Source organism: Paracoccidioides lutzii, assembly GCF_000150705.2.
Source record: "Paracoccidioides lutzii Pb01 unplaced genomic scaffold supercont2.24, whole genome shotgun sequence".
NCBI classification, from domain to species: Eukaryota; Fungi; Ascomycota; class Eurotiomycetes; order Onygenales; family Ajellomycetaceae; genus Paracoccidioides; species Paracoccidioides lutzii.
Window position 1 is genome coordinate 421,921 of NW_015440970.1, and position 24,698 is coordinate 446,618.

Sequence of the window (24,698 nt, forward strand, 5' to 3'; positions counted from 1 at the left end):
AGACCAAACCTAATTGTTTATCTCAGCTGTCGACAGATGAGAATTGAATCCTTTAAAAGTGGCGTGTACATAACTACCACCAGACATCTCAGCTAACAAAGATAGACATCAGTATTGGCGGGATCTTGAATCACGTGATTTTAGTCATCGTATTCGGCTTTGGGCCCTTGAGCTCTGTCCCAAGAGATCAAACCCCCTTTTCAGAAGATCCGCGAAGAATGGTGACCCTTGGAATAGATATCGGGAACTGAATAAAATCCTCTCGGGTTTCAAATCTTGAACTAGATATTTAGGTATCCTAGTGATGTGCCCCTTTACTCTCCGAACACCACTGCTACCCTTTAGGCGCGGAATACCAGCTGGAGGAAGGGGGTGGCCAATATGGTTTCAACACAACATAACTATCATTGGAATGGGGTATTGCCGAATCCCTCCGTCGGGTATCACGCGTCAAATGTATGTCTAGGGTGGCTCGAGTAAGGAACTACATATTTCTAAATCATTATGCTGTGTTGCCTTAGGTCGTGTCGTCTCCGAAAATCATTGCATATCCTGTCGTCTGGACTCCTTTCTGGTGACATAGATGGAAGATGACGAGGATGAAAAGAAGAACAGAACATGGATTATCCCAGCTTGTTATCACCCAGAGCATAAGCTTAAGAGTTTGCGTCGTTTGTTTTCTATGGTCTTCCAGGTGCAGGTTGCGCATCTGTGGGGTGTGGGGTTCAACAGCAGAGTGGATGACATCTGCATAGTAAAACTTAATTGGTATGGCATCTTGCGCGAACGGCATCCCACACCCCAACGCATATCCCGCAAAGATCCAGAAAAGGTCCAATCGTGCGCAAATAGCCGACCCTTCATCAGAATTTGTGATTTGCGGTTGATATACTAGCCATTGGCTGCGAGTGTCATACCAGGCACACAGCGCCTAGAAAATGAAATCCTGATTTACAATATTACCCTCCCACTGAGTTTTGTCTTACATGAGAGGTATAGGATCTACAACCTGAACTAATCAGAAACTTCGATGAAACTAGCCTGAGAATGCCAAACCGTTACATCCCAGCTGTTGTCCTCCTCCCAAAACTACTATTTGGGCAAATCCGAATACTGATATAGAGAGCCATATCTATATTCTCGACCCAGGGGCGTACATTTTGACCACCATGGCAGTCCTCCTTTCTTTATATCTAAAATCTCTCGATTGCTTGACGAGTCAAGCATCGCCAGTTAGTGACGATTCTTCCTGTCCTTTTTTGGTTCTGTTTACACCTTCCCAGGTTTTCATCTTTTTGATGAGCTTGTTAGGCTTTTAGTCTATTATTTAAGAGTGTCAAAAAAGGAAAGACAGAAACCGCTGTGATGGCGTGGGGTGTGCTAGAGGACAATACACTTGTGGATGTTCCAGGAACATCGCTTTTGAATAACGGAAAGGGTAATGGTAAGTACTGCTGGTCCACTCTATCTAGGACAAGGAAAGCTGACTAGGAGGGTTAACAGAACCCGAGGCGCAAAGCAGCAATCTGAAAGCCAAGGACGGTGTTGTTCTTGTGCCTCAGCCCAGCAACAGTATCAACGATCCCTACAACTGGTAACAATAGACGAACTCTTGTTTCTATGGGCTGTACAATAGGCTCACTTCTCCGTTAGGTCAAATGTTAGGAAGAATGTCGTTATCTGGACGCTGGCCATTTCTTCTGGAGTTTCCGGGTCGTAAGCCTTATCAGTCCCTCTGATTAAATGTGCATGATATATGTTTATTAATGTATTGACTTATTCTCTTTTAGGCTTGGGCCTCTGCTCGCCCCTGGTTTAGTAGTTGCCTCCGAGAGGTATAACGTTTCGCTGGACGAAGTCTCGAAATTTCTCATTGGCCTAATGATATTATTCACTGGTGCAAGCACTTTCTTCACGGCGGCAGCGGCAACTGTCTGGGGGAAACGACCAGTGTTTGTGCTATCAAGTGTGGTCTTGTTAATTACTTGTATTTGGGGCCACTTTGCCGTGGTGAGTGTCACGAAATTCTATGGGCTATGTGGAGTTTAACTTTACGCTGCCATAAGTCTTTCCAATCGTTGTGGATAATGCGAGTCGTCCAAGGAGCGGCATCCGCCCCTTTGGAAACCTTAGTGACATCCACCGTATCCGATATATTCTTCGTTCACCAACGAGGTCGGAAACTCGCCATATGGGGGATAGCTGTCATGTCTGGTGTCTTACTTAGGTAAGATGACAGTTAACCTATGGTACCCAAGCACAAGACAGGAGGACGCTAACAAAAATTTTAGCCAGGTTGTTTCTGGTTATACTATTCAGAATCTTGGCTTGCTGGTTCCCTTCGGCATTGCAGCATTGATATTCTGCGTACTGTTACCAGCGATATTTTTCCTTGTCCCAGAGACTGAAAATGGAACATATAGGCCTGGGAATGTCCATGAAAAGCCTGAAACTGCTGAAAGTGATATCAATGCAACTAAAAGGCCATACCGCGAAGGGTTGAAGGTGTTCAATGGCCGCATCTCGGATGACAGTTTCTGGAAACTAGCAGTGAAGCCTTTGCCACTGATTTTATTTCCTGCAGTGGTCTTCAGCACGTTTATCTACGGCTCCTTTTTCACTTGGCTGGTTGTCTTCTCCATCTTATCCACAAACATCTTCACAAGCCCTCAATATGGCCTCACGCCATCACAAGTGGGCCTGACTAACCTTCCCCTGCTCGGTGTTGGCCTTTTTGGGACCCCACTATCCGGTGCCATTGCGGACTGGCTCGTTTGCTTTATGGCACGGCGAAATAAGGGCATCTACGAACCGGAGTTCCGCTTAATTCTCATGATCCCCGCAACGATATTATCGACAGTCGCATTCTTAGGCTATGGGCTCAGTATCCACAAAGGCGCCCCTCTTGCCGTACCGCTAGCATTCATGTCTTTGCACTCCTTATCCATCCCCTTCGCTGCGTCTGCGAGTTTCACATACGTAATCGACTGCCACCCAAAAGATGCGAATCAGGCATTTGTGACAATAAACTTTGCAAAGGATGTGTTTACCTTTATTGCTAGTATGTTTGTGAATGGGTGGTACTCGTATCGGGGTCCCAGAGAAGTCTTCATTTGGATTTCTGGACTTAATCTGGCGTTTAGCGTGATGACGATTCCTATGTATGTTTACGGGAAGAGATTTAGGAGCATTGTACGTATTTTCTCATATTTCTCTCTTGTGGGTTAAACACGTATCACTAACAATGACTGGACTGATGTCGCTCGTAGGTTGCACGGAATTCCTTTCTTAACAAACTTTGATGTAAGGATATAGGAGAAATAATCAGCGGTGACATTGCTGTTTTGAGTGAGCAACAAATGACTGAAGTCGATATTTTTTTCGGTCGTTTGACATCCTCTGTTTAAGAGACCTGCGTATACTGACACCTAGCGATGACACTGATGGCCAACGCATTGATTGCGGCATAGTGAGTTGACTCACATACTTGGGATTTTGTTTTGTTTCTGTCATGCAACCATGGATTTTGCTGCTTCGTTCAAGCAATATCTTGATAAATTACACCGATTTCGATTTAGATAATTTGGTTAGCTTGAAAATAACTCACATACAAAACCTAGTATGACAGTTTAATTGATCATGTATAAATTCCATGTGCAGAGAACTGGATATGTAGAACCAGAATAGTATCTACATCGATTACAACCAACTGCGGCTGTTAACCTCATCCTAGGCTAAGAACCAACCTCAACCGTTATACAAAGTGCAGGCCCTTTCTTACTTTCATAAAGACCCATTTCGTTTGCGATCCGTAAGCATACATCCTTCCACACAATAGATACATTAACCAGGCCAGGAGGTATTTTCTCCGATCCGCTTTCCGCCTGTTCTCCAGGGGACCTCCAACCAAGTTTCCTGTCGACTATGACAACATCTTTCGGTTCATCCTTCTTCCAACCCCAAAAGGACCTCTTCGTGGTTGCAGGAGTAACGGTGGGCGGTGTGGGTGCTGCATCCGCTCCACGGGGTCCTCCATAGTCAGACACGGAGGGTTGGTGCAATCGATGGCCGCTTCCTACAAGTCTTGCTTTAAAGCCAGAGTCTAACTCCGCGACAACGGCGGGCTGGCGCCAGAATTCCATTGCGTTCTCTTCTCCTCGCAGTCGGATGAGTTTAACAACTTCGGTGGATGGGAAGCCAACGACTTGTGGTTCTTCCGGAGTTGTGTAGGCATTGCTTGGTGCATCCTGCAGACTAGAAACGGATGAAGGTATCAGGACAAAGGTTGTTCTGTAGAGTCCTGCGGTGCCTTGAGAGAATAAGAGCGGGTCAACATATCTTGTTAAGATATCGTTGATTCGATAGGTTCTGGTGTCGGCAAGCTGTGTTGGAAGGAGAAGAGACGGAGATGAGCTGGGAACAAATTTCGATGAATCTTTGCTGCAGACTGTTGAAGACAAGGACTCCTCGTACGAAGGTGCGGGGTCCTCCAGATGAGTCTCAAAGGGGTTTGAAGCCATGGTTACAGGGCGAAATCGATTATTGTTTCCAGAAGGTTTTAACTGGCAAAGACATTTGATATCCAACTAATATGCAAAAGGTAGCTGCGACAGGAGGTGGGGTAAAACTGGAAAGCTGCCAAAGATTGATGAGGAAGTTCAAACAGCCCAAATACGATGCTCTACGATAGTGAGTGGCTATGGCAAGGTTGATTCGCCAATGCTTCCCTGTACATTTCAGGCCTAATTAGGCGGTTGAAAGTCCGGGGACACTTGGGATCGAAGGTAAAATATAACCTTCACCTCAAAGGAAAGAAAGGAATAACTCTAAATCAAGATAAGCTAGGTCTATATGTCAATATGCTTTATAAGTGATGTTGGTTTGGGAGAGAGCACTTCCAGAAGGGGACGCATAACGAGTACACAAATGTAGGAATTCCAATTCTTTCATATACAGGTACCATTCACGAATCAGGGGAACATTTGAAAACGAGGAGATAATTTCCAAAAGTTCAAAGGCCTAAAGGGACCGTGAACAACGGATGATGGATTAGCCAAGCTTCGAGGAGAAATAATTCACCAGGCTCTCATTCACGGATGGAAATGTTGGTCATGTCGATTTGCTGTTGTCCAGAGAGGCTTAGACAGTAAGCAGGAAAACATCCAAGACGCAAAAAAAATGCATGAGTATCATGCGATATCAAACTCTGACATCAAGTTCCATGTCCATGGATGTCAAGACCAAAGGTCCGTGGTTGGAGGCGGAGTCATGTTGAGCCTCCACCCGCCCTAGTCCGCTCCAGGTTTAGCCCCCACTGTTAGCGGAATCCCTTAGAGGCTTAGTGTCACGTGCACTAGTCATGAGGCTCTTTTCCGGTTTAGCTCCGCCTCGTTGGCTCGGGCTTGGCATTAATTATTTTCCGCTGTTCGTTCTGCTCGTTCGCATCCTTCGCATATTATCTCTGGCGTAATTAAAGCGACAAGGGTTTTACTCCTCGTACCAATGTCCTGGTCTTCGAGACCATTTATATGCTAACAACACTAACAGCAATTATTTTGCTCAACGGAAAATACGGCATCTCGTCTCTCATATGTTCTAGCCGCTACCGTTATAGGAAATAGCATAAGAAACTGATTATCAAGATCATGTAGCGTCTCCTGCATGCGAAGCGGTTTCACAAGTCGCTTGGGCTTGAGAAATGCCTCCCAACCTGATCCGTTTTGGGGCCTTGGGTCGCATAGACGCCTTAGAGAATGGAGCTATGTTCTTAAATAGTGGTTCTCACTGCCCGTCTCTTTTGCTTTCAATTGCGATGTAAGGATGGACACGATGTTACCAACCTTAACTCTCTGCAGATGATTGCCTCTAGTATGATCTAGTAGGACGGACCAGAGTGGCATTGTTATTGGCACTAGGAAATCCCCTGCAATTGAGCTATGTATCTGGTCTTTCCATCTCACGACGGGTTCACAGCCTTGTTGCGTCCGACAGGGTTGCGGCTTAAAACTTATGTCCAAAGCTTGCTTTGGCAATGGCTAAACACACAAAATGAACAACAACCCTTGCTTGGCCACTGACGGTCTATCGTACCAATTCCCAACCATCCTGCGTTATTGAATGTGTTGTGCATGCTGCTTTGGTGCTCAATGTCATGGGTGAATTGATGGCTTGTCTTAGGCTCATTCTGATCGACAAGGCTCCTTTCGTAGAGCTCTCAAAGGTTTTGCTTTCAATCTCTATTTTATGAAGAACGCCTCCGTTGCTTCGTATTTATATCAACTCTGTCCCCATTTCCAACATTGGAATATTTTCGGATTGCACGTAGGCATCACACGTATTTTACGACACGGTGTTGTTTGTTTCAATATCTATATCAGAACGAGGGCTGCTTGATTCTATACTTATGAATTGATCACATTTTTTAAAATTATCCATCATGATGTACGTTTGTTGTTCTTCCAATACTCCTCTGTCTCCAAACTGATTGTGATTAATGTCAGTCTCTACTCCAGGTACAACGTGTCAGAACCGAACGAGTATCTCGTTATTACCGGTGGTGGTATTGATGATGTTCTTATCAAGAAAACCGCGTTTGTGATGCCATGGCAAAAAGTGAGCTTTTCAAATCCGGAACATTTCTCTTCCATGACATGAGGGGAATCGTGGCGTTGGGCCCTTCGTAAATGACTATCACTCTAACGGAATACCTCTACAGTGCACTCGAATTTCGATATCTCCATTCGATTTCTCTATGAATCTCCAGGCCATGACCATCGAAAAACTCCAATTTTCCCTCCCAGCAGTCTTCACAATCGGACCTGATAACAACATCGAATCTCTCAAGAAATATGCTCTTCTTCTTTCCGGAAATGCTGATGGGGTGAAAATCCCAAAGTCCTCGAGCTATACCAGGGGAAACCATGTTCAGGATATCGTAAAAGGCATCATCGAAGGCGAGACGCGCGTGATTGTGTCTGGAATGACAATGGAGGAAATTTTCAAGGAACGGCAGATCTTCAAGCAGCATGTTATTGAAAATGTCCAAAACGAGTTGGATCAATTTGGCCTCAGGATGTAAGTGCCGTCGCGCTTTGCCAAGTATATGATACTTACTTCAGATGGTAGCTACAACGCCAACGTTAAAGAACTTCAAGATACCCCTGGAAGCGAATATTTCGCCTTTGTAAGCGCATTCTTGATAGGCTCAAAGACATACACACGCGCTAACTATGTGGAATTATAGCTCAGTCGGAAAGCGCACGAAGGTGCGTTGAATCAAGCCAAGATTGACGTCGCAGAAGCTCGAATGAGAGGAGAAATTGGTGAGGCTGAAAAAAGAGGCAAAACAAAGCAAGAAATTTCCAAGATCGATGCAGAAACCGCTGTTTTAGAAACCAAACGTCGGAGTGAGAAGGCGCAGGCCGATGCTCAGCTTACAAATCGCCAAACGGAGCTGGACATGGGAATTCAACTTGGAAAGATAGCCGCCCAGCGCCAAGCGGAAATGAGGGATGCGGAGTTGCAGAAACAGGTCGAGACTAAACGTGCGGAAACGGAATTGGAACGACTTCGGGCACTCGATGTGACCAAGAGCAAGGTTGCCAGGGAGTCAGCTGAGCAGTCTGCAGATGCAAACCTCTACACCCAAATGAAAGCCTCAGATGGTGCCGTGTATAAGCAAAAAATGGATGCCGATGCATACTGTAAGCAGGTTTATACCCGCCTTGCTTGCTTGCAACACCTCAAGAACTTTCTCTGTGGTTGAGATTTTACATGCACTCCAGAGCTAACCAACAAATCACTTTCAGATTACCGAAGATCCAAGGAAGCAGAAGCAGCCTTTATTATTAGGACCAAAGAAGCAGAAGCCTCATTCATTGCAAAAAAGAAAGAAGCCGAGGGTGTGGCGGAAATGGCAAAGGCATATTCCGCTATGGTGGATGTATTTGGAGGACCTCAGGGCTTCCTGCAGTACTTGATGATCCAGAACAATACCTATGAGGCACTTGCCAGAGCAAATGGAGAAGCTATCAGGGGACTCGAACCAAAGATTACCGTGTGGAACACCGGTGAGTTAGCCATCCTTTCCAAATATGCCGTTTCTTGTTGTCCGTGACTGACGTCGTGTCAGGCTCTGGAGAGGCTTCCCAGGATACCACCGCTCCAATCCGAAATCTCATGCAATGCCTTCCACCCCTTTTCTCCACTATCCATGAGCAAACTGGAATAGTTCCTCCATCGTGGATGGTTCAGCTTCCAAACACCCATAATCAAAATTATACTGTCGATGAATTGAAGGCCAAACTGAGAGCTGCCAAACTCAACGACGCGTAGAGGCGAGGGCATCTTATGGTGAATACAATTCGTTCACCTTTCAAGCCTAATGGTTTGATGTGTGGCATGAGGATATGCCAGGAAACGGGTTTATTCCCTGATACCTTGCTAATTTTATCACTTGTTTGAAGATCCTCTGCTTGTTATCCAATACTTATATACCCTCTTTTTCTTTCCTGATCATTCAGTCCCATGATGTCATCTCGGAATATCAATTCCTCTCTTTCTCTGGAAGCTCAAACCTAATTATGGGACATTTCAAGATCCAAAGCGTCACTTGCCCCTTTTCCAGTTCTATTTTGTCTTGTTCTCAGGATCTGTCTGATCTTTCTGATCTGACTGCGCCTTTTCATTTCCTGTTGTTCATATCTCCTTCATGTCGCCTTATGTTAAATACTCTTTAATTCTCAACTAGGAATATCAGTTTCCACTCGTATATTCGTGCCATACAGCATGATATGGGAATAGAAATGATGCCATAGCCTATCCTAATAACGGCAATTGATATACATGCCCCCTTAGGTCAGCATCATCACGTATCTCATGTACTGAAGAAAAGCATTACATATGCAACAAAAAAATCTTAATTCGTTGCTTCACTACAACCGAATCTGTCCTTGCACTTGGCATGTACTGGGTTTGCTGGGTGTGAAGACAAGAGGTTGTTCCCAATGATCTGGTAGTTAAGATTGAGATACGGTCAAACCAGTTTATGTACAGAATATGCAAATAAGTGCGCACATTTGGAATCACTATCCCTGTCTGCCAACCATCGCCGCATAGGCACCACGATAGAATTGGCTACGAGCATTATGCGCGCTTAACCTTGCCTCATTCTAGAATTTTATTTTTATTTTTATTTATATTTATTTATTTATTTATTTATTTATTTATTTTTTTGTTTTTTTTTTTTTGCCTGGCTTTGATCGGCATTTCCAGTAAGCCAGCGTTTTCGCTCAGCAGTAAGCTGCGTCCCAGCTCACATACCCTGGCGTTATTGATACTATCGAGGTCATCATCTGTTAGCATCGGTGATATGAGTGGCAACGCTAAATATTGCAGCTCCAAGAACATTAATTACCATTCAATAAACGTGTTCGGGTGCCTCATCACAATCCAACAATGAGATATATACAACCTATTTTCTGTGGAGATTTCAACAAGAACACATTCAGCTGTCGACAAAATATGGCCTCTCTAACTCATCAGAAGAGCCCCTTTCTTCCTCTGAAGGACCCCACGAGACCCTTACCGGAATTGTCTGCAGAAGAGTTCAAGGTCTACAATTCCTTTGCTGATAAAATGGAATGCTTCGCTAGTTAAAAATCGAAGCAAATTTACTAGAGAGAGAGAAAAAAAAAAAAAAAAAAAAAAGAAAAAAAAAACATTACTTTAACCCGAGAGCCATCACTCACAAATTGCATAGCACACAATGTTCCGCAATCCATGGACGACCTTATACGATGCCTGCCTTGCCAATGAACTGCCAAAAGACATGACTCTTGACCAGTTGATCGAAATGGGAACGAACTTCTGCAACGATTTGAAAATTCATCGCACGGCGGAAAAGGAATTTGTCTTTCCACACCTCGGTCAGCGGATGCCTGAATTCACGGAAAAAGCATAGCAAGATGGAGCTACTCGCTCAGGATGAATTGATCCACGAAGGTCTCGTGAAGTTGCAGGGGGTACCTTAACAGAATGCAAGGAAGGTAAAAAGGAATTCGAATTGAAGAGCTTGAAAGTGAGGATGGATGGGTTGGGCAGGCTTTGTGGGTGCATATGGGTGACGAGGTAGTTCGCCTTGTTGCTGAAAACGTGCGCAAGTACTGGTCCCTTGAGTATATAAAGAATATGCCATTTTACTGTGGGGAATAGGGAGCAGACGATATTCATTGAAAGGTTGATCTTAGGAGCCGTTAACAGGCGTCAACTTGTTGGCTGCAAGCCAGGATCAAAATCTCCGATGTCAACTATCAACATGTCATTGAATGAAATAGCATGCTTAAAGGAGCCTTATCCGTAGAACCGCTTAAGAATAAGTATCTTTGCAGTTCTGGTGAAATTTAGAAACTCTTTACGATGGTGAATTATTGGTATAGGGGCTAGAGTTGGGATAGGGAGAAGTAACAACTCGGACCGCAAAGACTCAGGGACTGCTCATGACTTTCATATTAAAAATCCATCATCCGCTCTATTTACGGAGCGTGCCCAAATGCTAAAAGAGAAAAGGAAAACAGAACAACATAAAAGCTTGGATTAAAAAGTTTAGAAAACAAGAGCTGCCCCCTTAGTTTTCTTGTCACCACTGTAATAGGGAAATTAGGTCAGTAAAAGAAACACATGTTTCCAAGGAAAGATAGCTGTATATCCGGAATGTCACGTACCCCAACTCGAAGTGCTTGCATCGTTTCAAAGCCAGTTGGGCCTTGGTCTTGCAGACCGTGCACTCCAACCGCAGAACAACCTTCTTTGTGGTCTTGGCCTTCTTCCTGAACACGGGTTTCGTTTGACCACCGTAACCGCTCTGTTTACGATCGTAACGACGCTTTCCCTGTGCGAATAGCGAGGCCTGGATTTGGAAACGGACGCCATCAGCACACCTGATAGCCCTATCCCTCATGACCAAGAGGGTTGTGAAGTCGAATGGCTCTCTCACCTTTCCAGCTTTGTACTGGGTGACCTTGTGCTGGGTGTGCTTTTTGCACTCCTTGGACTTGCAGTATGTCCGGCGGGTTTTGGGAACGTTAACCTGTTGGCAAAACACCCAGATATCAGCATCCGTGCGTACAACATCTGCTCAAAATGTGTTCCTGCTATTTCCACAAAGTAATCAAGGCATCTGGTTTAGCACATTCTGCCGCATGATAAGAACGGTATTCGGTGTAGTATCGGACGCGTGGTTTTGGTGGGAGGGAAAGGGACATTTGGACATATTTGCGATGTTTTTGAGGTATCGGAAGGGAAGCGGGCATTTTGCTGGAACATCCGAGTTCATTTGACGAATAAAACAATAGTTTGCGGAAGTTTGGCCATGAAGTGTTTTGATGAATATCTCCCGCTCCCATGCTGAGTATATATTCAACTCCATCGATTCCGTCCCCTTCCTCCTTCAAGTTCCGTCGCGCGGGTACGTCTCCAAAGACCGCAAAATTGGTGTATACAGAGTCATCGTCCTCGTCATTTCGGCGGTTTCCAAGCCACTTCATCCTTGATTAACCCCCAACATAGCTCTTCCAAAGAAACAAATGAAGAAAAGGAACATCCTTCTTACCATCTTGACTGAATTGACCGGGTTGTCGAGCTGGGTGATGTCGCTGGGTGTCCTGAGTGTTCGTACTCTCTCCTCCGTCTCAGGTTGTATCCAGTCCTTAGTTGTGGGATTTCGTTTCGCTTAGGTCACATGACTACGCTAGCCGTTTCGGGACACTCTTTAAACCTCACAACGCATATTGCAGACTACGACAAAATATCTAGGAAGATACAGAAAATAATCTCAGATCTCAATGTATGTATAGCGTTCCTGAGTTGGGACGGCTAATTTAATCCTCGACCTCTACACTGTACTTTCACCTCTGCCGCACCAACTCCCTCCCACTGGGCTGGAGTCACCCCAGTTTTTCGCGCTCAATAGTCCGCTTGAAACAAGTTTTTTTTATCACTATCCATCTCAAAAATGGACGTAACGGACATGCCTTGCATCTATCAAGTATTTCTATACGCATTTCGCTGGCTGGATGAATGGGACTATGGCGACATAGATGGAGAACAGTATATCTGGACGCAACTTGGACACCGCATCCCTTTACAATCGTAAGAGATCTCTCTGAAGGTGAGGGCGGATATAATAGCATTTACCTTGTTTGCATTGGACCCCAGGGTCATCTTCCGCATCCATGGCATAAAAATGAGGGCCAAACAAGCAACATGGCACCTTATCATGGGCTTGCTGAGACGCGAGCGATGTTTTAGCGGGTAACTGGGTAACATCAGATATGCCCTGTTGGCCCATGGAACATATTTGTCCTCAGTTTTCTGACTCGGCCAACCAGTGCACCAGAGCCAGGGCATTCAAGTGAACTCTCTCAAACGGGCACAAGTCCAATGCCTGGAACTTCAGATGCTAGAGCTCGAAGGTATGTCTCAAGCTCTGCATGAGATCATTACTTGGAACAACATTCCGTCTTCTAGTTTGAATCACCCCATGTGGGCTGCCGCACATGAAGTGGGTGAACATGCCCAAAAGGCGATGCAGTTTTGCGGGTTCACGAAACTCGGCTCTCTGGCTGGAGTTTTGCCAAAGTCATATCCAGAGGGTCGTCCATCCCTCGAACTCGGGATTCAGCATTATTACCCTCTATTTAATATACCTTGCAAAGCGATGGTAGGTGTATGGTTTTTGGATTTCATCCTGCGGCTTATTATCAGCTGAGATGATACTACATATCTTGGTTACTTAGAATATGTTGAGGACTCGAAAAGGGTGTTTCTTCTAAGCATATGCGGGAATACTAGCACATTAGGATTTGCAGCATCCTTTCTCTCCCCATTGTGCGTGGCAAGAAGGCGAAGAAGGACTCTTTGCGCCATTTGCTGTGGTCTTGAACCAAGTAAACCCTGCTTTTATATGAGCTGGCTGCTGGTGCTATATGATGTTGTACATTTGATAAAACAGTGATTTATACTCGTTTCCGCATTGGAATAACCGGTCGACGTCTTAGTTGCCGCAAATTCTCAACCATATCGAACCCATGAGTGCGGGAATGCTCTTCAGCCTGGCATGATAAATTAGCTATACAACGGCAAGATTAGCGTAGCTTAATTAACACTAGAGTATGAAATTGTATTGCCCTTTGCGCCGAAAAGCAGGAAGTGTTCATATATTTTCAGGTAGCAGTGTTGTTGTAGCCAGCGACAATAACTAACAGATAAGTCACTCTGATATTTAGTTGAAGCTCTCCCAACCCCGCTAGTGAGTGAATCACTGCCAACCAAACCACCAGCATTTTGCAGCCTGGTTCAGCACTGAATCAACTAACACACATCCTGCCATTTGCAAGCACTCCTACCTCTCATGCAACAAAAGTACAAACCTATATCTCAGAGGATATCAATCTTCGCCGTTAGCTTCAGCATCCTCCTCTAACTACCCTTTGTTGACCATTTCCCTTTGTCACCAAACCATCATGCTTATTAAGTAGTGTCCCACCATAGTTATCCCGTTCCAGCGCAACAACATGTGTATGATAATAGCGAAGAAGATCACCAAATGCTAACCAAAAACGCTCTCTATCGGTTTTCAACAGAGTGCGAACCCTGACGGGTAAAGAGATCAAACTGGATATCGAACCTGATTACAAGGTATGTACCCCTCCCCCAAACCCGAAACCCTCCCTCCACAAAAGCCCAGCGGCAATATGCAGCAACAGCAAACACCAAATTTTCAGGCACAGCAACTGAGCGTCATTCTTCTACTCCGTCAGGTTTCTCGAATAAAGGAGCGTGTTGAAGAAAAGGAAGGCATCCCACCGGTTCAACAGCGGCTTATTTATGGAGGGAAACAGATGTACGTTTTAGGATGAGACCCTGGCATCACAACTATAATCATCTCTCCCGCGAATTCACCCACCCCGGCCCTGCCATTTTGTCGCTGGGATTTTTTCCCTTTAAAATACCCCATCTGTAGGGTATGGGGGTGGGATGTTCCGATTACGAGGAGGCTACTTTACGACTAGTTTGCTGATATCATTTTTCCTTTCCTCGCAACAGGGCAGACGATAAGACTGCAGCTGAATACAATCTCGAGGGCGGCGCTACGCTACATTTAGTTCTCGCTCTTCGCGGTGGCATGTTGTAGAAAAGGAAAGGAAAAGAAGTTTTCAAACCACAAATTTTTAGGACTCCCTTTCTGTCACCTATACCTCGATGATAAATTGTTAAATTACCAATTCCCGACACTCGACTATATATTCCCTGGTAGCATTGCGGATGCAGTTTCTGTGACAGTGAGAGGATGTTCTCTTAGAGATTGCTGTCTCATTTATGCAATTTTTCTCGTGCCTGGCGGGAGGTCAGATAACTGCATCCTGGAGTAATCCTTTGACTACCTAATTTGCTGACCACCGTCCCAGTGCACATGTTTCTTCCCATCTCTGTGCCTAGCTTGCTGTATTTTAGAATGCCTACATATCCCCTCCTCCCCTTTTTTGTTTGTACTCACGGCTTAACGAATCCATAATCTTTTATTTTCAAGTCATCTTGTTCATCGAAACTGTTTTATTATAATTATCGTTAAAAGTATCTATCTTCACTTATGCACGTTTCGTCTTGCTAGATATTTACATATGATGGGCATATTTCTAGCTAAATGCGCCTTGTGATGGGTATAGAGAGAACGCATAAAAGCATGAAAATCGTAAGAGTTAAAATGGGAAAGGAAGTTGGTAGGAGGTAAAAAGGGGAGTGCACTCCCCTAGCTTTCTCGCAAGAGGTGAAGGAGAAAGGGAGAGAAAAATCAGCACTGGGTTTGCTACCTTCTGATTTCCAATGAACTCAAGAAAATATATTAAAGACGGACGTTACACGCACGTCTTTCAATATTTCTAAAAGCAAACGTGAACTCCAAATCCAATCCCAAAGACACCTCTATGCACGCACAGTGTATCAGTTTTCCATGGACCCCACAATTTGTACGCCATCCAAAACCTTTCCTTTATCACAAGGGAAAATGCGTGTTCCATTAATTCCACTGGAAATGTGAAGTGTTTTCTTCTTTCTATTGTTCGTTGTTATGAAGCGAGAGTTGGTGGCCATTCGATGCTGTCTCATCGTGCAATCATTTTTGCATGTAAAGCTGTTGTCCAGATATGCAATCGTTCGTATGCCAAGGGACCTTGAGAAAGAGGCTGGTAGCCCGGTTGGTGAGTGTCTGGCTTCCATGCCAGAAAGGCGGAGATTCGCTCGATATGGTCACAGCCGTCGCTTTTTGGGTTTCATAAGCACAGAGTCTAATACCGGGCGTTTCCTTATAACTAGGCGCGACGGAGAAAGCTTTTCGTTGTCGCCCTTGATCTTGGGGCTGTTCGGTGGGAGTTTCGTTGGTGTTGTATATGTGGTATCTTTGGGCGTATTGCCGTGTGGCCTGATTTCCAAGCGTGACCTTAATGTTACAGGAGCTTCTTCCTTTTCGGTGGGTGAAGGGTTCTGTTTGAGCAAGGCCGAGGTGCGAGGTGAGGTGGTTGTTGGAGATGAAGTGAGAGTTTTCAGATCCTCTGATTTCGGATCTCGGGGACTAGGTTTGATGTTTTTGTGTGCTGGAGATCGCGGGTCCCCGGTTTTTGGTTTTGGGATGTTTTGTTCAATTGGTCGCTTGTAATCCTCAATCAACGATCGTGGGGCGTTAACGATCTGGGTGGCACTGCTATTCAGACGATGTGTGGGGATACAAAGTCGTTGATTCCTCTTCACGAAAGGGAGTGCTGACTTCTTAGCAGTCGGTCGTGGTATTCTTGAGGCCTCCAATCTCCACCGTGCGCTTTGGTCCAACGGGTTGAGCCCACGGCCTCCAGATGGCTTCCCTCCCGAGACGAAAACGGGGCGGATGCCACCCATTTTGCGGTCGAGAAAAGCTTGTCTTTGGATCGCGGTCGGTTTCTCTCTGGGTAATCGCATTTGCCGAGTATCCACCATCATGGAACTATGTTTTGCCTTATGGGAATCGAGGCCAAGCAGCGCAAGTTTCATACGTTCAGCATCCTCATCTACTTCCCGTGCAGTTTTCTCCAGGAGTTCATGGTAAACATCGTACCAACTCTCAGGGTTCTCGGGCAGAACGAGCTCGTCGAAGCGAGGAACGTCACGCTTGATAAATTCTATCCATAATTCTGCGTCATGATCGAGGAGGTGTGGTGACTTGAGCTCAAGTTCATGCTATGGGCAGGAATTTAGAATTAGTAAAAGGGATCAGGAAATAGTAAATTTATGCTTGGTGGTTATATGGAACGGGGTTCGTTTGCGGGGGGGGGGGGGGGGGGGGTGTATGCATACCAACTGCTCTGGATTCTCGATTTTTTGAAGTACGGGCCTAATAAGATCATAACGGGCCAATCCAATATCATCAATTCCTAAGAAGGAGGTTTAGACACATTCGGTATTCTGTATTTGTTATTGAAGCGAAATGGGGGATTCTTACTTTTTATCATTCTCATGCACGACTTTCGCGCAAGGTGGAGCAAGGACGGCGCTGGCATTTGGAGGAAGAAGCAAGCAGAACAGGGCAGCAAAAGGAAAGGAGGATTAACTACATGGAGAGGGTCACGGTCCGAGAATATACCTGGAAAGTTGGTAGAAAGAAAGGAGCAACAAAATTATCTAGGCAAAATATCAACCCCATGGGTTCGGGGCATCCGAGCGGTTTTTGGCTGAACTCATGGATGAAGGTTGTTGCAGCACTGAAGCTTTGACCAGCGGAGAGGGCCTGGGTGATTACGTCATCCCGCACTTCACGTTAACTAGTTAACTTAGATAACGAACCTTCCGGCTAACTGCAGAGTAGTTTGATCAGCGGTAACTAGATGCCTGGGGAATCAGCGGGGACGAGTCGACTCTTGACGGCTACCAGCTGAAAGGAAAACAGTTCTTGATATTTGCCGGGAGTTTATGTGGGAATGACTTCTTCTAATTGTCTGAAGGGTCAGCTGGGGGAATTTTTGTCGTTGTTGAAGAGCAAGGTGGGTATTCAAAATACGTAGTTGCATATTGGATTGCTTTAAATGTTACATTTACGGTCTATGATGGCTGCTCATGGTTGTTGGCAAGTGATAATTTTATAGATAAAGGGGAAAATTTAAGTGTCTTTTATCTTCCCTATAACCACTGATTTGCTGGAATAGTTGAGTTGTGTGTACCTTTCCACCGGGTTCCTAAGCGATTGATTGAATTGCAGTTGTAGAAGACCTTTTAACTAAAATATAGGGTTAGCCAGGTTTCCAAGCGCCTAATTGTAGCCCCCTAACACCCTTAAAACTGCAGTTAAAGAATAGCGAGCCAGTTGCTTACTATGTTCCAAGTTCCGCCAATAGCGCCATGCCACCCTAAACTCTATGTTTGCTCCTTCGTTCTTACATCCATTCGCCCCGGATTTCGATTTCAATGCATGTCAACCAGAATCTCTCCGTTCAACATCAGTTAAACCACAGTTATCTTATATGTTGATCGGCCAGGAGGTACCTGGTTGAGGCGAGGGGTTTGCCAATGCTACCGTGACAGCATTCACAGTCCAGGATACATCTGAGGATCCCTAGACGCGCCAGGTATGTGCAGTGCGGGGAACCTATTGTATGGAATGATATTTGCTGGGTTTTATCACCCACTTACTTCCTTTTAGCCGTGAAGATGTTGGATTCAAGTATCAGCTACGGTGAGTGGAGGTGGGGCAGGTTTATTAGTTGCCTATTGTCCTGTTGACCTCATGCCGTCCTCATGTGTTCTGACGGAAAGTGATTTGTTTGCTTTGGAATAGATGAAGCTGTTGACAGTCGCACGCCGCTTCTGTCTGCCCTTCGATCGGCTTCATCTCATCGCCCATCTGTGCACTCAACTGTCCCCATGTCTAGCAAGCCGAACATGGCGTCTCATCATGAGGATGTTGAGGATCAAAAGGGCAAGATTAACGTTGGCCTCCTCGAAGAGATCAGTCCCGAAGCCCAGCTTGCAACCATCGCAGAACATGAATTAGATATCCGCACGGCCCTGAAGCTTTATCCCAAAGCAGCTGCTTGGTCCTTCTTTTTCTCTCTTGGGGTAATCATGACGGGCTATGACCCCCAGGTCATTGGGAATCTCTATGGAGTTCCTAGATTCCAAGAAGATTTCGGATATCTGTTCAAAGGGAAATGGATAATCTCTGCCGCCTGGCAGTCTGGTCTCAGGTCAATAATATTCTATACTACCAAATCCTTAATATCTAGGGGGAGGGATGCTTATTCAGTGTCTTAAATAAATAGTATTGGAAGTCCCATAGGCCAAGTTGTAGGCTCTCTAGCCGCTACATATCCGATGGAGTGGTTTGGTAGGAAGAAAACATTTGCAGTATGCTCTCTGTGTATCCACCAGTGTGTTAGAAGGCCATGCTGAATTGCTTTTGCTCTTCCCGTAGGCCTGCGTTGTCCTTACGACGGGCTGTGTCTTCATTCAGTTCTTTGCACGCTCCTTAAAGGTATTGATCGTTGGTGAGCTCCTTGGAGGACTAGTCTTGGGATCGTATGCGGTCATTGCTCCCGCCTATACTTCGGAGGTTTGCCCCGTTGCTCTACGTGGTATTTTGACTGCATATGTGAATCTTTGTTTTGTGATCGGCCAGTTTACAGCAAACGGGATTTCTGCCGCAACACACGGGCTAGACAATCACTGGGCATACAGTGCCCCTTTTGCGACTCAATGGTTTTGGCCAGCCGTAATCCTTGCTGGGCTCTTCTTTGCCCCTGAGAGTCCATGGTGGCTCGTCAGGAAAGGGAGGTTGGAAGACGCTGAAAATTCACTTCGAAGGCTCGCAGTATCGACAGTTGACGTCAAACCAACCTTGGTAAGTTTATCTATGCCAAACTCAGTGCATTAGGACACGTCCCTGAAACCTTGGCTAGGCAGTGATTATCGAAACCGATCGCCTTGAACAAGAGCTGGAAGCCGGAACTACTTTCCGTGATTGTTTCAAGAAATCCAGCCTTCGCCGCACGCAGATTTCCATCGGTGTATACAGCATTCAAGTTCTCGCCGGAATTTATCTCATTGGATACTCCAACTACTTTTTCACTCGTACGTGATACCTACACTTCACGCAGGCTGATAAGAACTAATGCTTAATCAATAGTGGCTGGTCTCCCTACCGATGATGCATTCAATATGGGTGTAAGTGTCCTGTTTTCCTGCTAAAACTGTAATGCAAACCCTAACCGGCATCTCCAAGGTCGGCTTTCTCGGGGTGGGATTTCTGGGATGCATCTTATCCTGGATTCTACTTGCATACCTTGGGCGTCGCGTGATCTACAACAGCGGCCTTGCTGGACTGGCAGTTATTCTCTTTATCGTCGGCATCCTGGATTGTGTGCCCAACTATACGGAACGGCCCAAGGTAATTTGGGCTCAGTCTTTCATGATGTTGTTGTGGAATTTTGTCTATGACCTCTCAGTTGGGCCTGTGTGTTTCGTTATTCTATGTGAATGTTCGGCGACCAAACTTCGAGGGAAGACGATTGCCATCTCAACGGCTATTCAAGCTCTCTTCGGCATAGTTATGACGGTTGCGATTCCTTATATGATAAATCCGGATGCTGGGAATATGAGAGGGAAATTAGGGTTCTTTTTTGGTGTTAGTATAGCCTTTGCTTTGTGTGCTGCTCTCGAAATGTCGATTCCACCTTGCTAACCGAGATTTTTTTAGGGATTGGCTGTTCTTTGTTTTATATGGACTTATTTTTGTGTCCCTGAGACGAAAGGGCGGACTTATGAGGAACTTGACATCATGTTTGAGAGGAGGGTTCCTACAAGAGAGTTCAAGAACTACAGAATTCTCTAGAAAATAGAGAACGTGCTAGGACTATGAGAAGATTTTTTTTTTTAAGAAACAAAATATAAAAATAAAAATAAAAATTAACTATCTAGGTTACCGCTTCAAATACACGCTACCTGGATACCTTCTGCTCCAGCTTGTTTCCAAACGACCGAGTATCTATCAACCCTCAGCGTTTTAACATTATGCTTCGGGTGTATGATAGAAAATGCTTATGACATTGTGAATATGAATGCGAAGAAAATCTTGTCCCCATTACGTAAAGTTTATCCTTTACCTTAAGATTCCGGATTATGACCAGTTCGCTTTACATCAGCGACGCCCAGGGCAAACAATCCTACAGGAGTCTCGAAACCCATCCGTCACCGACTTGGTTATTAGTTAACTAGCTCACAAGAATCAATATCGTCGACGTCAACAGGGTGTGACCGGCAATTAAACCGAGTTAAACTGCCAGGACAAACCGGAGGATGGGCAAATTAGAAGCAAAGAAATGGTGCGTAAGAACCTTTATTCTGAGGACGGTTGGACAAGAAGCACAAGCATGAGAGATGTGGTCATATTTGTGTTTGTGGTGAGTTGGGGTGCTACCATTGTAGGACAAGATTTGGACTGTGTTGTGTGAAGATTGCTGTTAATATCTTCCAATCATCAAAATGACACTTTTGTTTCTGGAACTTGAGTCTTGGTAAACAGGGAATGATGTGTGGGCAAACTGCATCTTTCAATCAATGATAAAAGAACTTGTTAACTATGTAAACAAGTCTGTGACAAATATCTCAAAATAGCACAAGGAGTCCACAAAAAGATGCAAAGTTTTAATGGGAAAAATATGTCTTCTGTGACGCTTTCATTCCCACTTTGTTTCCCCCTTTCCATTCCCAGTGATAATAACAATCTGAATATCTCTTTTTATCTCGTCACATCATGATAGATAATTTTCAAAAACAAAGGAAAAACAAAAGGAGTGTGTATAGGTATGTTGGAAGACCTGAAATGACACGCCAAATCACCCCAACTTCCTGGGAGGACTTCATTGTTGTCCATCCACCATTTCCCATTCTATAATTGTTTATTTAAAGCCCCGACGCATCGTCGATCGAACACCCCCCCCCCAAAAAAAAAAAAAAAAAAAAGTTTCGAGTAGACGAATAAATGTTGAGTAGAGAGAAGTGAAAACCACTGTAAATAAAATAACACCATTCCTGCGTGCCTTTTTTGCCGATTGTTTTGTCGCATGGTTATTTTAATTGCCGATGCGATATTTAACGCCCATTAACTACGATAGCCGCTAAAGAATCAAAAGGACGAAGTCAAACAAAATCGAAAACGGTAAGAAAAAAAAAAAAAGAGGGCGGGTGGGGATTAAAAGAAACCCTTATGCAACGCGATGTGGGTATACAAAATTATTAAAAAAAAGGTGGGAATAACGAGCAGTAGAAAAGCCGAAGAAAAATAAGGAAATGGCAATGGAGAAAAGAAAAGTGAAGTAAAGGTGATTGAGTCTAGATCAAATCCTCGTTCTCGACAGGATGGCCTAAATGACAAGAATTTGGGCAATGACAGAGGGCACCGACAATTATATGATTGTCAGGATCGATGAATTTCGGTGACAGTCTCGTTGTTGCCATGCCCGGGGATTTCTGGGTGTTTGGATCCGCCCTTGTTGCCGCCATCATCGTCAAAAGCTATCCTCACCTTCGAACTGATGGACGCGGACCACCTGCGCGAGGTCAGGGGTAGGTGGTATTTAACAACGCCCCGCACAATCAGTTCAAAGGGGTGCTGCAGGACGCGTTCCCAGCGGGCCGTGCCGCCCTCTTCAGTTTTGTTTCCTGGCTTCGCCAGCCGTACTTCACCAACTGAGCAGGATGGCAGGTGCTTCCAGGGTGAAGATTCGAAAGTGAGAGGGGAGTCGAAATGGAAGATGCGACCGAGTAACATTGTCTGTGGATCAACAGAAGGGTCTTCGAAAATGGGATTATCGTCCTCGTCAGTTCCTTCGTACGAATTGCGTAGTTTGGTGTCGTCTGCAGTTGCGGTGGGCTCCTTCAACGAACTGATCAAGCGGGCCCTCGTTCTGCTATCCTTTGTCCGCGGTACTGGCAGAGGTAATAGATCTGGGCGTGGATCAGAACCCCGCCAAAACGACTCGCTGCCAACAAACCTGCTCTTTGCGAATATATTGACATCCATATCGTTAATTGTAAGCGACATGATATTAGGATTGACAGCTTGCACCTCGAGGCCAAACATGATTTCTTGCTCCGAGGCCAGGACGTTTTGGATCTTCCTGACATGCACATGCACAAGCGGTTTCATGAGACCGACGACGAGAGTAGTCACTCCCCCGATGCAAATTAATAAGAAAACCATTAAGATGGTACAAAAGCCGTACCGTCCTAAACAGCTGCGCTGGCGTTCCTCCATATATTCCATCTGACGCAGACTGGCACTGTTGGGACGGCGACCATGACGACCGCGGCCCCCACGCACAGACCCAACAAGCGGCGCCCGTTCATCATCTGCGCCTTCACCATCGAAATCGTAGCCATAGGTATCCCCATTCTTTTTGGGGCTTCCGGTCATACGATAGCCATGAGCGCTGCGGTAGGTTTGTCTACTACCGTTGCTGACATTATGCCTCGAGGACTTCGGACTCTGGGATACAATAAAGGGAGACGAATCAAGCACGGACGCATGACCACTCCTACCATGCCGGCCAATATGAGAATGGCGTGAGGTATGGATATGTCCATTAGTTCTTCCGCTGCCTCTACCACCAGACAGGTCTCCTTCTCCATCCAAAGTCCCATACCCAGCATTCGTGAACTTCATACTCCTCTTGCCAGTAATGCCTTGGTCCCTGACGCCATGTCTTGTGCGTCCCCCGTACTGATCCAATTGGCTAGTCATTGACGTAGTGCTGGGGGTTCTCGAGTGATATCTGTGTTGCCGAGCAGGATGAGAATCTGGCGGATTTGACTCGTAAACGAAAGTTTCCGCAGAATCCGAAGAATCGACCTCATCGACAGCACTTGCAACTTTGGCCTCAAATATATCGGCCTTGGACGAAACTAAATAGGAATTTCAGTTAGCCAATAAGAAGAGCCGGATGGTAACAAAGGCATAAATAGGTGTGAACAAACCTGTACCAGCTGGAAGTGTTGTCGCCTTACGTGCCGATTTCTTCTTTTCTTTCCTTGGTCGAATAGTTTCGTCGCTTGCTTTCAACCGGATGCTCCCTCCAACATCTGCTCTTCCAGAAACGCCTCGTTCGCCTGCACCACCGCCAAGAGCTACTTGCGGTACGGAACTGACTGTTTCTGCCTCGATGATCATGTTTCTAGCGGACGCATCACCGGGTTTCCCTCGCGCGACACTGAGAGAGGTAAACGAGCGCTTTGAGATAATATCACCTGGCCTCGTGTTGGCCGAAGCTATCCTTGACTTGCTTTTGTTCCCACCACTGTCACTTCCACTTTCCATACCAGTTTTCGCATTACATGGTACATTTTCCTCAACATTTTCCTCCCGAGTCTGAATTACGGGCAACGTTGTTGAGGCGTTGGTTTCTTGTACCGTTTCTAACGTCGATCCCGCCACGCTAGCCCCTCTATTCAAAGAAATTCGTGTACTTTGGCGAGTGAACTTATCAGCTTCCTCTTCCGGCGCATTTTCACCTTGCGCGGCATCAGCAGTCGGTGCAGGGTTTCTCTTGATGGCCATATTTGCCGTGGTGATGTCGTGATCTAGTCGTTTTGACGAAGCGTGAGAGACATTGTTACGCGACGAGAGGACTGAAGGGGGAGGTGATATGAGTCTGGGCGATATAGGCCATTGGGGTGATGTGTCGCCATGCCTCTGGGGCATGTTATTAGACTTGCTGGGACGGGGTAAGTCTGTTGGTAGGTCAGAGGAAGGCGGAGGCAGCTGCGGTTTGTTCAAATTGGCGTGTTTTCGTGGGAGAGCAATGGCGGAGGATACAGGAGCATGCGGATTCAACGAGCTCCCCGGACCACGAGTTGGACTCAGTTCCTGACTATTTTTGCGCGATCGGGATGCGGATCTTGACGCTGTAGCGGAACTTATCGATCGAAGGGGATAACGGGTGGGAGAGGTCTCGCGCGATGAAGAAGCTGAGTTGGCTGAAGATACTGGTGCGGATCTTCTGGAAGAGTTATGTCTGGTGTGATAAGACATGCTCACTAATGGAGCCTGGAGCGCTACTGGCGAGACAAGAGTGTCGGATTGAGAAGGATCTTGCACATCTGGGCCAGAACTTGTTCGTGTGGTCGATGTGCCCCCACCGTGGGCCAGCGCATTGTTGACATCAGCCGGCATATTATTGGAGTGCAAAGGGTTGCTTGACGAGGAAGCCATGGACGAAACGACAAATTATGGAATCAGGTTTTCAACCAGCCCCAAATTACGGATTGGGCTGAAATTGCAGGGACCAGCCTGCACACTTGTTCCAAATCCACGTAGCGCACGTTACACGACCGGGGTGAAAAAAATAAGGAAAAAGGAAAAAGGAAAGAAATAGAGAAAGAAAAACAAGCTAAGAATGGACAGGAAACTTCATCGTGTATCCGGAAATAAACGTCACATTAAGGTTCATGAAAAGTACAAAGGGGTAGCCCGTCGCTGTACGGAATAGGTGGTAAGTCGTGATATGGAAAGTTTGGAAGCTTAGATATCTCGTTTGGAAGACGTTGTTGGCCGACTGAAAACAGTGGCTGAAGCCGAACAGAGTGGAGAGTCCCTCAGTTGATTGAAAGTTTTGCCGACAGTTAAT

General features: G+C 45.6%; 9 protein-coding genes across 9 annotated transcripts; 5 read left to right on the plus strand and 4 right to left on the minus strand.

The window, feature by feature from the left end:
- Window positions 1-1,365: 1,365 nt before the first annotated feature.
- On the plus strand, window positions 1,366-3,302 carry PAAG_07544 (hypothetical protein; the record flags this gene model as incomplete). Its single annotated transcript, XM_015846253.1, has 7 exons — window positions 1,366-1,444; window positions 1,504-1,594; window positions 1,654-1,716; window positions 1,791-2,010; window positions 2,067-2,227; window positions 2,292-3,192; window positions 3,270-3,302. The coding sequence occupies 7 exons, from the start codon at window positions 1,366-1,368 to the stop codon at window positions 3,300-3,302; spliced, it is 1,548 nt and encodes a 515-aa protein (XP_015700688.1).
- A 432-nt stretch (window positions 3,303-3,734) lies between these two features.
- Window positions 3,735-4,520, minus strand: PAAG_07545 (hypothetical protein; the record flags this gene model as incomplete). Its single annotated transcript, XM_002790640.2, has 1 exon — window positions 3,735-4,520. The coding sequence occupies one exon, from the start codon at window positions 4,518-4,520 to the stop codon at window positions 3,735-3,737; it is 786 nt and encodes a 261-aa protein (XP_002790686.1).
- A 1,916-nt stretch (window positions 4,521-6,436) lies between these two features.
- On the plus strand, window positions 6,437-8,334 carry PAAG_07547 (flotillin domain-containing protein; the record flags this gene model as incomplete). Its single annotated transcript, XM_002790642.2, has 7 exons — window positions 6,437-6,441; window positions 6,501-6,612; window positions 6,716-7,074; window positions 7,126-7,183; window positions 7,244-7,703; window positions 7,809-8,069; window positions 8,132-8,334. 7 exons carry the CDS (start codon window positions 6,437-6,439, stop codon window positions 8,332-8,334), a joined length of 1,458 nt encoding a protein of 485 aa, XP_002790688.1.
- Window positions 8,335-9,766: 1,432 nt separating this feature from the next.
- On the plus strand, window positions 9,767-9,961 carry PAAG_07549 (hypothetical protein; the record flags this gene model as incomplete). The annotated part of the gene is made up of 1 exon (XM_015846254.1): window positions 9,767-9,961. The coding sequence occupies one exon, from the start codon at window positions 9,767-9,769 to the stop codon at window positions 9,959-9,961; it is 195 nt and encodes a 64-aa protein (XP_015700689.1).
- A 641-nt stretch (window positions 9,962-10,602) lies between these two features.
- Window positions 10,603-11,269, minus strand: PAAG_07550 (60S ribosomal protein L44; the record flags this gene model as incomplete). The annotated part of the gene is made up of 3 exons (XM_015846255.1): window positions 10,603-10,642; window positions 10,722-11,086; window positions 11,189-11,269. 3 exons carry the CDS (start codon window positions 11,267-11,269, stop codon window positions 10,603-10,605), a joined length of 486 nt encoding a protein of 161 aa, XP_015700690.1.
- A 2,482-nt stretch (window positions 11,270-13,751) lies between these two features.
- On the plus strand, window positions 13,752-14,069 carry PAAG_07551 (hypothetical protein; the record flags this gene model as incomplete). Its single annotated transcript, XM_015846256.1, has 2 exons — window positions 13,752-13,900; window positions 14,021-14,069. The coding sequence occupies 2 exons, from the start codon at window positions 13,752-13,754 to the stop codon at window positions 14,067-14,069; spliced, it is 198 nt and encodes a 65-aa protein (XP_015700691.1).
- A 1,234-nt stretch (window positions 14,070-15,303) lies between these two features.
- On the minus strand, window positions 15,304-16,583 carry PAAG_07552 (hypothetical protein; the record flags this gene model as incomplete). The annotated part of the gene is made up of 3 exons (XM_002790647.1): window positions 15,304-16,263; window positions 16,381-16,457; window positions 16,526-16,583. 3 exons carry the CDS (start codon window positions 16,581-16,583, stop codon window positions 15,304-15,306), a joined length of 1,095 nt encoding a protein of 364 aa, XP_002790693.1.
- A 1,144-nt stretch (window positions 16,584-17,727) lies between these two features.
- PAAG_07553 (general alpha-glucoside permease) lies at window positions 17,728-19,906 on the plus strand (the record flags this gene model as incomplete). Its single annotated transcript, XM_015846257.1, has 8 exons — window positions 17,728-17,752; window positions 17,855-18,263; window positions 18,339-18,423; window positions 18,491-18,916; window positions 18,975-19,146; window positions 19,202-19,239; window positions 19,298-19,699; window positions 19,772-19,906. 8 exons carry the CDS (start codon window positions 17,728-17,730, stop codon window positions 19,904-19,906), a joined length of 1,692 nt encoding a protein of 563 aa, XP_015700692.1.
- Window positions 19,907-21,490: 1,584 nt separating this feature from the next.
- Window positions 21,491-24,283, minus strand: PAAG_07554 (hypothetical protein; the record flags this gene model as incomplete). The annotated part of the gene is made up of 2 exons (XM_002790649.1): window positions 21,491-22,977; window positions 23,050-24,283. 2 exons carry the CDS (start codon window positions 24,281-24,283, stop codon window positions 21,491-21,493), a joined length of 2,721 nt encoding a protein of 906 aa, XP_002790695.1.
- Between the last annotated feature and the right edge of the window lie 415 nt (window positions 24,284-24,698).